At 55.4% G+C, this 13,002-nt stretch overlaps 4 protein-coding genes across 4 annotated transcripts; 1 reads left to right on the top strand and 3 right to left on the bottom strand.

Moving 5' to 3' along the window:
- Nucleotides 1-1,883: 1,883 nt before the first annotated feature.
- atp-2 (ATP synthase subunit beta, mitochondrial) lies at nucleotides 1,884-4,180 on the bottom strand. The gene is made up of 6 exons (XM_069377780.1): nucleotides 4,061-4,180; nucleotides 3,850-4,001; nucleotides 3,675-3,760; nucleotides 3,232-3,591; nucleotides 2,923-3,160; nucleotides 1,884-2,867 (listed from the first exon to the last, which is right to left on the bottom strand). Exons 1-6 carry the CDS (start codon nucleotides 4,069-4,071, stop codon nucleotides 2,173-2,175), a joined length of 1,542 nt encoding a protein of 513 aa, XP_069225203.1. The 5' UTR covers nucleotides 4,072-4,180; the 3' UTR covers nucleotides 1,884-2,172.
- A 632-nt stretch (nucleotides 4,181-4,812) lies between these two features.
- Nucleotides 4,813-7,950, bottom strand: WHR41_09175 (uncharacterized protein; the record flags this gene model as incomplete). The annotated part of the gene is made up of 1 exon (XM_069377779.1): nucleotides 4,813-7,950. The coding sequence occupies one exon, from the start codon at nucleotides 7,948-7,950 to the stop codon at nucleotides 4,813-4,815; it is 3,138 nt and encodes a 1,045-aa protein (XP_069225200.1).
- Nucleotides 7,951-8,146: 196 nt separating this feature from the next.
- On the top strand, nucleotides 8,147-9,509 carry WHR41_09174 (uncharacterized protein; the record flags this gene model as incomplete). Its single annotated transcript, XM_069377778.1, has 3 exons — nucleotides 8,147-8,367; nucleotides 8,423-8,857; nucleotides 8,920-9,509. The coding sequence occupies exons 2-3, from the start codon at nucleotides 8,833-8,835 to the stop codon at nucleotides 9,507-9,509; spliced, it is 615 nt and encodes a 204-aa protein (XP_069225201.1). The 5' UTR covers nucleotides 8,147-8,367; nucleotides 8,423-8,832.
- Nucleotides 9,510-9,611: 102 nt separating this feature from the next.
- Nucleotides 9,612-12,501, bottom strand: WHR41_09173 (uncharacterized protein). The gene is made up of 2 exons (XM_069377777.1): nucleotides 10,471-12,501; nucleotides 9,612-10,417 (listed from the first exon to the last, which is right to left on the bottom strand). The coding sequence occupies exons 1-2, from the start codon at nucleotides 12,405-12,407 to the stop codon at nucleotides 9,826-9,828; spliced, it is 2,529 nt and encodes an 842-aa protein (XP_069225198.1). The 5' UTR covers nucleotides 12,408-12,501; the 3' UTR covers nucleotides 9,612-9,825.
- Nucleotides 12,502-13,002: the final 501 nt, after the last annotated feature.

Below are 13,002 nucleotides of genomic sequence, written 5' to 3'. Positions count from 1 at the left end.
GAACATCTCACTCCCGCGCTACTGCATCTACCCTAACATCTTCCGCGGAGAGCCCCCAAGCACGGGTGGCGACTTGTGAACAAGTTGCACCTGCCAAAGTGTTCTGGCAAGCGCTCTGCATGGAACCTCTGCCTCGCGGCTTCCTCACGACGAAATTCGCAAAGTTGGTCGCAAACGGAAGGCACGCCAGTGTAAGTGAATGGAAATTTTGAAAAATGATTTCTCCGCCAATTCTGATCGGAAAAAATCGAGAAAAATCAGGTAGTTTTGGAACGGTTGTCTTGACACGTTGCTGCCCTTTCCTCCTCATCAATCAAAGACCTTGCCGGGGTAGCTCAATCGGTAGAGCGTGTGGCTCTTAGGACCACCATTCTACCATTACGTACTTGGTGAATTCAAGAGATCAACCTCAAGGTCGTGGGTTCGAGCCCCACCTTCGGCTATTCCTATCTATCAGCCCACTAGGGCAACTGATCTTTTTGCTTTTTGGTCTGAGACCTTTCTCAAAGGGTCCGGCGAGCTACTAGGGGCAGACTGAGAGTTTTTGGCCAGTCTGGTCTGGCTTGCGAACGTTCTCAATGCATAGGCTAATAGACAGCTTCGGGACGACTGACGATGTAGGATATTGGCATTAGCATTGACATTGCTGCACTGATGAACGAAGTACAGCTATCCTCCTGAGGAATGCTATCGACAAACTGGCGTCCAGGACGTACACAAAATGAAGGGAGATGATGCAAGCTAGAGACGCGTTAGAGCATGGCTGCCCGCAAGCCGTGATCTGTTAGGGATTGCTGGAGTCGTCCGCGGGCACCGGGTTCCGTGACGATGGCAGACATTCAAATGCACAATATACCGATCCGCGGTAGCATTTTCTCATACCCTCTTGAGAAGTCATGAGAGGATGCTTGCTGGAAGACGCCATGGAAGTGTAAGAAGGGTTAGGGTTGGGGTTGGCTCAGAAGTCCAGCTTCATAGAGGTATCATGAATGGTGCTTAATGCATCGTCGATCACAAATGCCATGTATGTCCATCCGAATAAATTTTCGCGTATGATACTGGCTATTCTAAAGCGCAGCTTAGCAAGAAGCAATCACCGCGAAGGGCATTTCCAAGGTTCTCCGGCCGTTGACACTAAATATGACCTTGATGGGCTGAAGACGACGAAGCAGTCCACATGAACAGCGCCAGAGCAAAAGCTCGCTTTAGATACACGTAGTGTCAATCAAAGCGATCTGCGATCCCACGTCTTGTACGTATGAAGCGAGTACCCTGACTGTTCTCACCACCAGAGAAGTTCATCGAATCCCTGAAGACGGAGGCCTAAAGTCAGTCCAGCATCACCTCTGATGACAGAACAGCCATGTCAGAACAGAGACCTAAACCAATGCCAACGCCAACTTCACTGTCCGCTTCCGCAAGTCTCGTGTGACACCGAATTCATCGTCCCAGTTTTCCCCCTCAAACACGAACAACCAAGCATAGCATTAGAGTGATAGTCTTGCTCAATGCAAGTGCCGTCGTGACAATGAACATCCAAGCCTGGCGGATTCGCGAAAGCCACTTCTCTATAATTGCATCGCTGAGGCGTTTCGATGCCCTTAATCTGCAACTCGTTCTGGTGTTCATTAACAACCACCTGCTTTTGACATCGGCCTAGCCCCCTTAGTCAGAAAAAGCTCATCTGATTCACTCAAGGAGCTGGAGAATAATGAGATATGATCGCTTTGACTTGACACAAGCCTTTCGTACGCCTTACCAATTCAATGACCACAAGCAAAGTCGAAAACTAGCTCGCATGCATAAGCACATGATGACATTCAAACCATCGACGTCACACAGACCAGAGAGGCAGAGACACGATGCAAATCGGACATGATAAATGGAACAAAAGAGAAATTCGCTTTCGCAATAATCTACACACGGATAGCAGGGACCCCTTCGAAAGAACCCTCGCTTCACTAGATAAGCTCTCCCCAGCTCCCGGCTTCAGTACAACAAGCGCGCTTTTTGTACAGTGGAAAAACATCGACTTTAGAAATCCGCGCGCCTGACCGGGTAAGAGCCGAAGCGAGGCGGGCCCTGCATCGCACATCTCCTTTCCCCTCCTCGTTTATTCCATCTAGACCACACCACCCTCAAAAGAAGCCTCTCATTTCGCGTTTAACGAATCTAAGAGCTCTTCTCGAGGTCGGCGATAATCTTCTCACCCTTGGCGCGGGCGGACTCGAGGTCACCAACCATGTAGAAGGCACCTTCGGGGAGGTCGTCGGCCTCACCGTTCATGATGGCCTTGAAGGAGCGGATGGTGTCCTTGAGGTCGACGAGGGTACCCTCGATACCAGTGAAGACCTGGGCGACGGTGAAGGGCTGGGACAGGAAACGCTGGAGCTTACGGGCACGCTCGACGGTGAGCTTGTCAGCCTCAGACAGCTCGTCCATACCCAGAATGGCGATGATGTCCTGGAGGGACTTGTACTCCTGGAGCATCATCTGGACCTTGGTGGCGGTGTTGTAGTGGTCGTCACCGACGACACGGGGGTCCAGCATACGGGACTTGGAGTCGAGAGGGTCGACGGCGGGGTAGATACCCAGCTCGGAGATACCACGGGACAGCACAGTGGTGGCGTCCAAGTGAGCGAAGGTGGTGGCGGGGGCAGGGTCAGTCAAATCGTCAGCGGGCACGTAGACGGCCTGGACGGAAGTGATGGAACCCTTCTGGGTGGTGGTGATACGCTCCTGCATGGCACCCATGTCGACGGCGAGAGTGGGCTGGTAACCGACGGCAGAGGGAATACGACCGAGAAGGGCAGACACCTCAGAACCGGCCTGGGTGAAACGGAAAATGTTGTCAATGAAGAGAAGCACTGGGAGGATTGTCAGTACTGAGAGAGAGCGCGATGTTCGTTTGATTCAACTCACCATCCTGACCCTCCTGGTCACGGAAGTACTCGGCAATGGTCAGACCAGTAAGAGCGACACGGGCACGGGCTCCGGGGGGCTCGTTCATCTGACCGAAGACAAGAGCGACCTTGGAGTCACCCTCGAGGTTGATGACACCAGTCTCCTGCATTTCGTGGTAAAGATCGTTACCCTCACGAGTACGCTCGCCGACACCACAGAAGACGGAGAAACCACCGTGAGCCTTGGCGATGTTGTTCTGGAGGACTAGTCAGCGCCGCGTTCTGCGCGCATTCACACGTTGCGAATTGACGCAGGAAGATAACTCACAATCAGCTCCTGAATGAAGACGGTCTTGCCGACACCGGCACCACCGAAGAGACCAATCTTACCACCACGGGCGTAGGGGGCGAGGAGGTCGACGACCTTGATACCGGTGACCAGGACCTCGGCGGCGGTGGACTGCTCGACGAACAGAGGAGCCTCAGCGTGGATGGGAAGCTTCGTCTCGTGCTTGATGGGGCCACGCTCGTCAATGGGGTCACCAGTGACGTTGATGATACGGCCGAGAGTGCCGTGGCCGACGGGGATGGTGATGGGAGCACCGGTGTCGGTGGCCTTGCGGCCACGGACGAGACCCTCGGTACCGTCCATGGCAATGCAGCGGACGACGTTCTCACCCATGTGTTGCTGTTGTCACCAAAGATCAGCGCCAGCTCTCCGCGACAGGTATCCATCCCAAATCCATCACCGGGGGTTCATTTTCCACGTACAGCGACCTCGAGGACCAGCTTCTTGCCATCGTTCTCGGTGACCAGGGCGTTGAGAATGGCAGGGAGCTGCTCGGTCTCAAACTTGACTGCGCACGGACGTTAGCTGGGCGTTTCTCCCATCGGCGCAAGCTGGCGGTGGCGGCGGCGCGGAGCGGGCGGCGGAGGGAGGACATACCGTCGACGACGGCACCAATGACCTGGTGGACCTTGCCGTCCTGGGTGGAGGCGGAGGAGGCGAAGCGCTGGGCGACGGCGGGAGCGAAGGACTTGATGGGCTGGGCGGCCGGGCGACGGAGCGCGGCGGCGCGCAGGCCTCTGGCAACACCGCTGCAAGGCGACAGTCATCAGCACGGGGTCAATGGCATCGAGGGCGGGTGGCGGCGTACTTCTTCAGCATGATTGCGGTGTGATGGGGGTGATGTGGGTGGAGAGGGATGGAGGAGGAGTAGCTTGGGAGAGGTTGACGGGCAAGGGAGAGGTTTGCGGTTCAGATCGGAGCTCCTCGAAAAAGCACGGCTGCCTCCGCCGGGCTAGCTGGCTTGGCACGTGCTGCGAGCGTCGCCGGACGAGGACGGCTGGACAGTGCTGCGTCGTCAGGGGAGCGGGTGGCAAGAATGATAATCTCATGAATATCCCATCCATTGTCGTCAATGTATTCATGAGTTGCCCATCAATATGTTTATGTCCTTCCATCAACTCGCGCAGCTCCCTCCCTCCCAGCTGCCCAACAGCTGCGCGTCAGGCTAGCCGGGTGCCCACCGAGGATTACCCGCCCTAGGAGACGCCGGTTGAGCGGGCGCTTTTCCCGACTTGTCCGACTAGCGTGCACGTGTGTCCTCTATATGCCTACATCTCACTAACTATTCACAAACAACCGGTCTATTCTTCACGTGCATCTGTACAACATTCGGCTTTGGTGTTATTTTGCTTGGCTACTCGACCACTCATCTCCACATATTGAGCTGTTGGCGGCGGGATAACGACCTAGTAAGAGGTGAAGCCGCTGTCGGGCATTGGCATTTTCATTATATCATTGGAGTGATATCCCTCCAACATCCCAGACACCAACAGCAGGACTTATAGCAAACGGAAGGCAGGCGTTTGTCTAGACCACGCCCATTTCTCCAATTCATCATCATCAATATCCCTCAACAGGCCCATGCCACTCCCCCTCTCCCTCCCCACCCTCCTCCTCCCCACCACCCATCACACCCCTAGCAATCTCCAACTTCTCCAACTCCCTCTCAAAAAACCCCTCCTCGCCCTCCTTCAACATCCCCTCCTCAACGCCCATCACCTCCCTGAAATTCCTGACGTTCCACCAATGCGTCAGCGCCCGCAGGCTCTGCTCCAGCGGCAGCGCATCTTCCACACTCCCGTCCACATCTCCAACCCACCCGCCGCCCATCCCGCCACCGCCGCCCGACAGCCAGTCGTCGCGCAGTTCCGCCGGCACCGACAGCCACACCGCCGTGATGATCTTCATGTTGCCTTGTCGCCACTTGCGGCCGCAGAAGGGCACTTGAGATTTGAAGAGCTTCAGCGTGTAGTACCGCAGCGGGGCGATGGGGATCTTGAGGGTCTTTTTGAGGTGCAGGCTGGATTTGTAGCTGACGAGGAGAAGGGAGCGGTGTGTTTTGCGTCGGGTGATTTTCTGCAGCACCCGCAGGTAGTTGATGGAGGTGAAAACATTGCGCCACGAGTAGGTGGTGATGGGGTCTGGTGGCAGAGGAGTCTGGGGGTAGCCCAGCTCGTCGATCTCCGGCGGCGGCTGCTGCTGCTGGCTGTATTCCGGCTCGGGCGGCGAGGTGACAGCGGCGTCGGGGTCGTCGCGCTTCATTTTGATCGGAGGCGGGACTGCGTCGTCTTCCGAGTCGTCTTCTTCCGCCTGAGCCGTAGAGTCGTGGCGTGGTTGAGGAGCGCCTTGGCGAGACGTCGACTGGCAGAAGTAGAAGAAATTTGACTCCTCTCGCTCGAGCGGGAAGTGGCACGCACGACCAATCTCGTGCGTTTGCCACAACTTCAAGATCAGCGGGACATAGTTTGAGTCCAGCAAAAGCTGCGTCATGTACTCGTACTGCAGGATGTGGTTCAGCTTGAACCATTTTAGCAGGAGCAGAAGGATTGAGCTCAGGGCCTTGGCAGCTATTTCTTGCGAGCGAAGCTTGTCGATTTCCTCGGCCGTGCTTTCGCCGTGCTCGATGTGTCCGTTGCCGTTTTCGACCGGCTTCACCGAGCCATTAATGCCATTGGGCTCGTTGAACTGGAACCCAGCCTGCAGCCCGTTCTGACCGTTGCCTTTCGTGACGAGGTCGGTCACGTTCTGCAGCACTGCCTTCAGCAGCACAATCACGACGCTCTGCAAATAAGGCAGCGAATCGCGGTAGTAATCGTTGACGGCGGCAAGTTTTCGCTCTTCCTCCGTCTGCGGAACCGGCTCGCCTTGCTCGGCAGTCTCCTCTTCCGCTGGCTTGGGCACCAGCTCGAAGTCGTCCACGTCGTTGTTGTCGAGATCCGCGCTGCCTTTCCATCCGCGTTCGTACTTCATGTAGTCGACTCTTGTCTCCCACAGTTGCTTCATACCTCGCGTTGCGCGCATCCGCTTGGCAAACAACTCAGCGGCCTCAAGGATGCTCGTTGGGATATCTGTTCCTTCCCATCTCCTGCCGACCAGCGCGTCTTGCAGCTCAGTACTACCTTTGCCGCCAAGCTCGTTGCTGTTCTCATCCAAGGGCGGATACAAGAAGGGAAACATCTGATTTGTCTGATAGTTTTGCTTCTTACCAGCTTTACCGGGTCCTCCGGGCGACGGAGGCGGCGAAGGCGCAGGGGTGGCGATGTGCACTGGCTGATGCATGATCGAGCCATTTCCGGCAGACGGTGCGCTGGCGAACGAAGCATCAGATACCGCACTTGGCCGACGGTGTTTTAGTGGTGGTAGAATGCTGTTGTTCTCAGGCTCCAGTGGGAAGAGCGGCTCGGGAGGTTGGTACGCTGGGTATTTGGAGTTGATCTCTTGGCGGAAGAGATGGTAGTCAAGTGGAGAAGCTGTGATAATCGGCTGGCCCCGAGCGTCCATCTCATCTTTGTCCTCTCTGAGCGACTCCTTGATGTGCTCGATGTCCTTGATCCCACCAAGTGAGACCAAAATTGTCTTCCAAGCCAACAGCAGCATCTTGGTCAGCGGAATCGGAGCCGTCTCATCCCAGCGCAGTCGAGCTACGATCTGAGTAAGGTAGTTGAGGAAGTTCGGCTCCAGAGCAAGGATCTCGCTCTTCATAGTCTGCCCGCTCGAACCGTCCGCTGTTCGTGCGACCTCCACAAACAGATACACGAGCGTGAGACAGCACCAAAGCTCCATGCTCTCATCCGCTCGTCGACTTTGATTCTCACCCCTGGCAGATAGCTCAGGCGATGCTGCTTGAAAGTCGTCGTCGCAAATCTTCCTCAGCGTCTCATAGATAGCGCTGAGGCCACCGCAAGACCTTATTGTATCCACCATGCTCACGATCCATTGGAGCTGCAGGCTCGAAGAAGCATAATCCTCAAGCCTGGCACCACCCTCAATGCTGTGCGGAAACAGGGTCTCGAGCGGGGAGCCTTCTTGCCTACCAGCAGTCTCTTCCCACACACCCAACCCAATGTAGGTCAAGTTCTGTAAAGCAGCGGTCACCGCTTCCTCTTCTCCTTCGCGCAGCGCTTCAATCTGCACTTGCACGTAATTCCGCCTTGCATCCTCGGTGACATCCAACCAATCCTGAGTTCCTTCTTCTGTGGACCGCCATTGTTCGTTGAACACGGTCTTGCAACGCCGCAGCTTCAGATCCTCTTCTTCGCTGTAGCTGAACCATTCCTCCAGCTCCACGGGAAACGACTGGGCGTCTTGATATTCGAAATCGTAGACCCGGCGGTAGTCTAGTAACTGCTCGCGCTCTAGTGGTGTCGTGGTGTTAGGAAACGCGCTGCGGATCCTCTTCAGATCGGCGAGAGTGAGCGAGTCAGGCGTGTCTTGAGCCAGCTCTTCGCTCGTTGCAGCTGGAGGCGCGGGCGGGAGCTGCTGAGGCGGGATTGCTGAGCCAGAGCTGCTGTCGCGCTTCAGAGGAGGCCGAGGAGGTTTGGGCGGCGGGCCGTCTGCGTCCTTGGGTGCGGCGGGGGCTGCTTCCCCATCTTCGGCGGTGACCAGGGGAACATCTGGCTGAGTGTCGTCGGCGATAGGAGGGATGGTCGGGCTCGACTCGTCTGCAGCCGGCAAAGCTGGGTTCTCGACCTCGTCCATAGTACTGGACGAGTGCCAGAGGGCGTGTGTGGGTGCGCAGGTGGGCGGGCGGCGGGCGGGCTCACATGTCGATAGTTGAGAGGTTTCCACTTTTGGATGGCGCCGGTGCGGGTCGAGCGGCGCGTGGTGGGTCGCTAACACAGGGTCCACCTACTCTAACTCTAACTGTGGCCCCCAAGCTTGACTTTGTACCTACATACCTCTCCACCTGCTTGTTTAACGTATACCTGAATTTGCCATTGACGAAACCAGGGACATAATGATCGAACGACCATCTTGAACAAAGTATATACGAATAACGATCGGATGCAAGATGGCCAGCATTGTGTTCATCGAATCGGTATTCCACACAGCCATCACGTGAAATGCGCTCGTCACAAATCATGCGGCATGCCAGCAGACTCGATAAAAGATGTGGTACTTTCTCCCAACATTGCTGACGCGTGATGGCCAACCATAATGAAATGGACAGGAGTAGGAACATGTTCATATGGCAAGGCGGCGCCTACGTTCTTGCTACAACACTCCCTTGCGCCGTCCGCTTACTCCGCGTATCTCCGGTCTCACTTCGCGAGAAGGATTGTCCATGCCTGCGTCTAGCTCGCTTGCAACATTCGAGACGGCAGACAGAACAAAGCATCTCGTTTGATTGGTCGCGTCCAGTGTTAATTCCCAAGCGACGCGATTCGCGGAACGCAGGGCGAGGTTACCGTCGGAGATACGTGTTGCTGGTCAAGATGCTGCTAGTATGAAAGGGCATAGGACAGCTAATTCCAGATTGTTAGCATTCATCTTGGAGCCCCTATTGACAGTCTCGCGACCGCCGTCGATACTAGCACCTATCGACTGCCTCGACCTTTTGAGGCGCATATTCCATTCGCCATGCCGTTTCTCCCGTCACGCGCAGGTCGGTGTCTTTCCCAGGGCACCTCATCCCTCCAATACCTTCATTCACAGTTGACAAAACAGCAGCGCCTGCCCACCGCCTCTCAACCCTCTGCCTGAAACAGGCAACGCCATCCTCCCTCATCGCTCCCCGAGTAGCCTTCCAACGCACCCCACCGAGACCAGCGGCACTTCACACAGCCCGCAGCCCACGAACCAACCCAAACTCAGCACCATCCCTTCTCGCCGCCCAACGTCTCCGTCGTCCACTCACCCCTCATCTAAGCATCTACCGTCCGCAAATGACCTCCGTCCTCTCGGTTCTCGAGCGCCTCACGGGCCTAGCGCTCAGTGGAACTCTCTATTTGTTTCCAATGGTTTACCTTACGTCGCCTTCCCTGGGCTTCGAGGTTTCTGCGACTTCGGTTGCCGCGGCTGTTGGCGGGATGTCACCTTGGGTCAAGATGCCGGTGAAGTTTGTCATTAGCTGGGTTTTTGCGTTTCATGGATTTAATGCGCTGAGGTTTTTGGCTTGGAAGTCTGCATGGGGCATTACGAATAGGCAGGTTGCAAGGTCGGGGTGGGTGATTATTGGAGCGTCGATTGCTGGTGCGGCGGCGCTCACGGGATTGGGTTCAGAAACGGTGTTGTCGGCGGAGGAGTCTGGGGACTGACGGGTAGGTAGGTGTTAACTTTTTGATCGAGAGTGGTGGAAAGATGTTCGTGGCGTGTGGTGAAGCTGGCTGTGGACTGATACCTGGTGGGGAGCCTGCTGATTGTCTGGTGCGAATGACATTTTTAATTTGGTATTATTGAACACTAAGACAACGCTTTCTGGCGATGTGGATGGAACTGAGTTTCCTTCTCAGATGTTAAAAGATGGAGTGAAGAGTCCAAACCATCGATTGCATGGCTCAGCGTAGGGGCGCACACTGTCTCCGGCTCACCTTACAGTGCGCTCTTGTACACATTGTTGCTGACCCGGCATGCCTAGAATTCCGTCTGCAGGACTTTCTTCATGTCGCCAGCCTCCTTCTCGTACCCCTCAACCTTAGTCTGGCTCCCTTGGATCTTGCCAAGCAGCCAGTAAATCCTTGACTTCAGCTCGCCAGCCTGACTCGGTAAGCCACCCAGCAACTTGAGCTCTTGCTCGTACTTGTCGATACTCTTGTTCTCTGCCCCAATCTGCATGCTCAGCAGCGACAGATCCATCTTGGCGGCGAGCACGCGGTCCTTGACCATTTCCTGGAATGCAGGGCCGTAGATCGGGCGGCCGGGCTTGATGCTGTACGGTCGGCCGTTCTGCGACTGAATGCTGATGAGCTCGGCTTGCTCGAGCGCTGTGAGGGCCTTTTCGCCGCCTGATGAGAAGGCGTCGGTCAGGAGGACTTCGTTGTAGCGCAGCGCATCGGATTTGGCGAGGTTGCGGATCAGCTGCCACGCTTGCTGAGAGGTCCATTGCCGTTCTTCGCTGGCGGCGGCAATGTGTATTTTCTGGATCTCCGACGCTGATTGCTCAATCATTGCTTTTACGGCGGCAGTGGGCGTTTCTCCTGCGTGGAGGCGTCGGGCCAGGTATTCGCTGCGAGTTGGTCAATACATGAGGTGATGGACTTTCAGGATCAAGATACTCACAGCTCCGTCAGGCGGCCACCAAGTTGACCAATGACATTGTCCAGCTCTTGCAAATCACTACGCTTTTGGCTTGGTGGTAGCTTCTTTGCGCCTTCTTCATCTTTGCAACTGTCCTCTTCATCGGTATCGACAAAGTCGATGTGGTTCATCACATAGCGTTTGGCCACTTCTGGGGAGCAATCGCCGAGCGAGATCTGTCGGAAGACGCGATCGGGGAGTGCCTTCCCAAGCGATTTGCTGTAGGAGACATCGGTTGTGAGGAAAATGACATGTGCGATGTTGCTGGTGGTCAAACGGGCTGCCCACTCAGCAATCTTGTCGTACACAAGCGCGGCTCCCGGTTCATTGCTCTTGTGCAAAAAGTTCTCGATGACAACGATCGGGCGTCGCTCGGGATGTACTTCCAGGTACTCATCGTCGCCCAGCTTAGCATCTTTGTCTTTCTTGGAGCGCCCGTCAAGCGCTATGGTCTTCAGAGCCGAGGCAGTGTTGTTCCAAATCTTGCCCAATTGGTTTTCGAGGGTCTCTGAGAATCCAGTCTTTACGCCAGCTGCACCCTGAGCAGCCAAGTCAATCAGACCACTGATGCTGTTCATCCAGGAGAAAACCGGCCAGTATCCGACTTGTCCGGCAGCAGCATTAATGGTTGCAGAATCTCCTCTGGCCTCCTGTATGGGCTTGCAATCGAGCGTGAGCACTTTGTGCGCTTCGCGCTTGTGTTTGAGCGCATGATCAAGGACTAGCTCTTTCTTACCAGCGCCTCGAGGGCCTTGTACGACAATGAAGGTGTCCGCAGTCTCCATGAGCCACGCCTGAATCTGTTCGATTTGAGGCTTGCGATCGTCCCACACGACCTGCATTCCCGCGTCGCCAGGGTCGTCATGCTTTTGAAGTGCTTTGACCTTGCTGATCAGGTCTTCGCCTTGTGACTTGAACCAGCGGAAGACCACATTATCCTCGACGTGGAATGCACGGGTGATGTGAGCTTTGATGGCAACGGTACGGAGAGGATCAAAGACAGAGACGGTAATACCGGCGACAAGAGCAGCGAGAGCAGGAATGACAAGTCTCGGGTGGCCGAAAATCCAGTCCTTGATCCATCCAAAGCGAGCTTTCTTCTCGTAAGTCAGACGGAAAATGGTCCCAAGCTTACCGCCGCCTTGCGCCTCGCCAACTGTGTAGCCGTGCATGCAGTTCTTCGCCATAATCGCCTTGCGCTTTTGCGCGAAGTCCAAGTAGGCATAACGAGGTAGAACCTTGGAGTCTGACGGCTGAGCGATGATATCGAGAAGCTTTCCGTAGGGCCTGAAGAAAGAGTAGAGCTGTTCCTGACTGAGTTCCGCAGCTTCGGCACCAGGCTGAGAAGGGAGAAATTCGACTTTTAAGCGTGGTGAAGGCAGACGGAACAGATCCTCAACCCATGGCTTCCCAAGCACTAGCTTAGCTTTTACGCGCGCAAGAGGGTCCCACCAAGGGCGGACCTTGTTCTCTTTCAGATATTCCCTCACAGCTTCGGAGACAGCGTCAGACGTCGTAGATTCGTTGTGCGAGAATTTGACAAAAGCGCCACCTTCCTTGAGACGAGGCAGCACTTCCAGAACCTTGATTTCGGGAATATTCTTGGCCTTTGCCGCTTCCTCGAGGACTTTGACGGGGTTGACGGCAGAGATGGAGCTTGTTTCGTTACGGTCCAGGACCTTTGGGAAGGTCTTCTCAAGGGTCCACGGGATTCGAAAGAGCCATTGCAAGTTGACCGGCAGAAGATTGTTGAAAAACAGGACGCTTTGCAGATTATTTGTCTGGATGTGGCCGGTCTTGTTCTCGCCGGCCTCGCCAGAGTTCCATCGCTTCTTGACAACGGCGGCATTCACACCCCGCGTCCCAGTGAGGTGGGCGGAGAGCGCGCTCAGGCGCTGGAGAGCTCTTTTCTGTGCCATGGCCGTGATGGCTCCTACGAATCCATGGTAACCCAATGGAACGAGCTTGCTGTCGCGTGTACACAGGGGATACGTGAGGCTCCTACGCGTGGCCGGTGGTCGTGGGAGTCGGGACGACGATCAGACGCGCGACCGTTTCTGACGTCACTGGCGCACCAGCAGCCTGGCAGCTGGGCCTTCACGCTGGCAGAGCACGGGCCTACTTTCATGGGTCTAGGAGTGGTCATGATAAGCATAAGGTATCGTCTTTTCATTCTTTAACCTTAGTCCACGACGTGGAGCTGGGATTCTGAAGAATTCTTGAAACAGACGTCAAGTTCAAACATGCATCCAAAGGCGGCTTTGAAGCATTGCCTTGTTCGCTATCTTGTGCCATCGAACCAGTGCCGGAAGTGTTTCACGAGGAATCCGTGAAGACGGCAATAAAATGAAATACCATCGTAACGCAGCGTGTTCCCCTGTGGGATTGTTCGGTTCCTCGGCTAGGACTCAGCTCATGCCTTTCCGAAACTCTTTTCAACTTGGCTAAATACATCACTGGTCCTTCTGTGGACGACCGTCGAAGCACTTGTTTCTGGTATATGAGATCACTCAC

The sequence above is a fragment of the Cladosporium halotolerans genome (assembly GCF_011745625.1).
Source record: "Cladosporium halotolerans strain TM138-S3 chromosome Unknown Sca69, whole genome shotgun sequence".
NCBI lineage: Eukaryota > Fungi > Ascomycota > Dothideomycetes > Cladosporiales > Cladosporiaceae > Cladosporium > Cladosporium halotolerans.
This window is presented reverse-complemented; position numbering and strand designations above follow the sequence as displayed.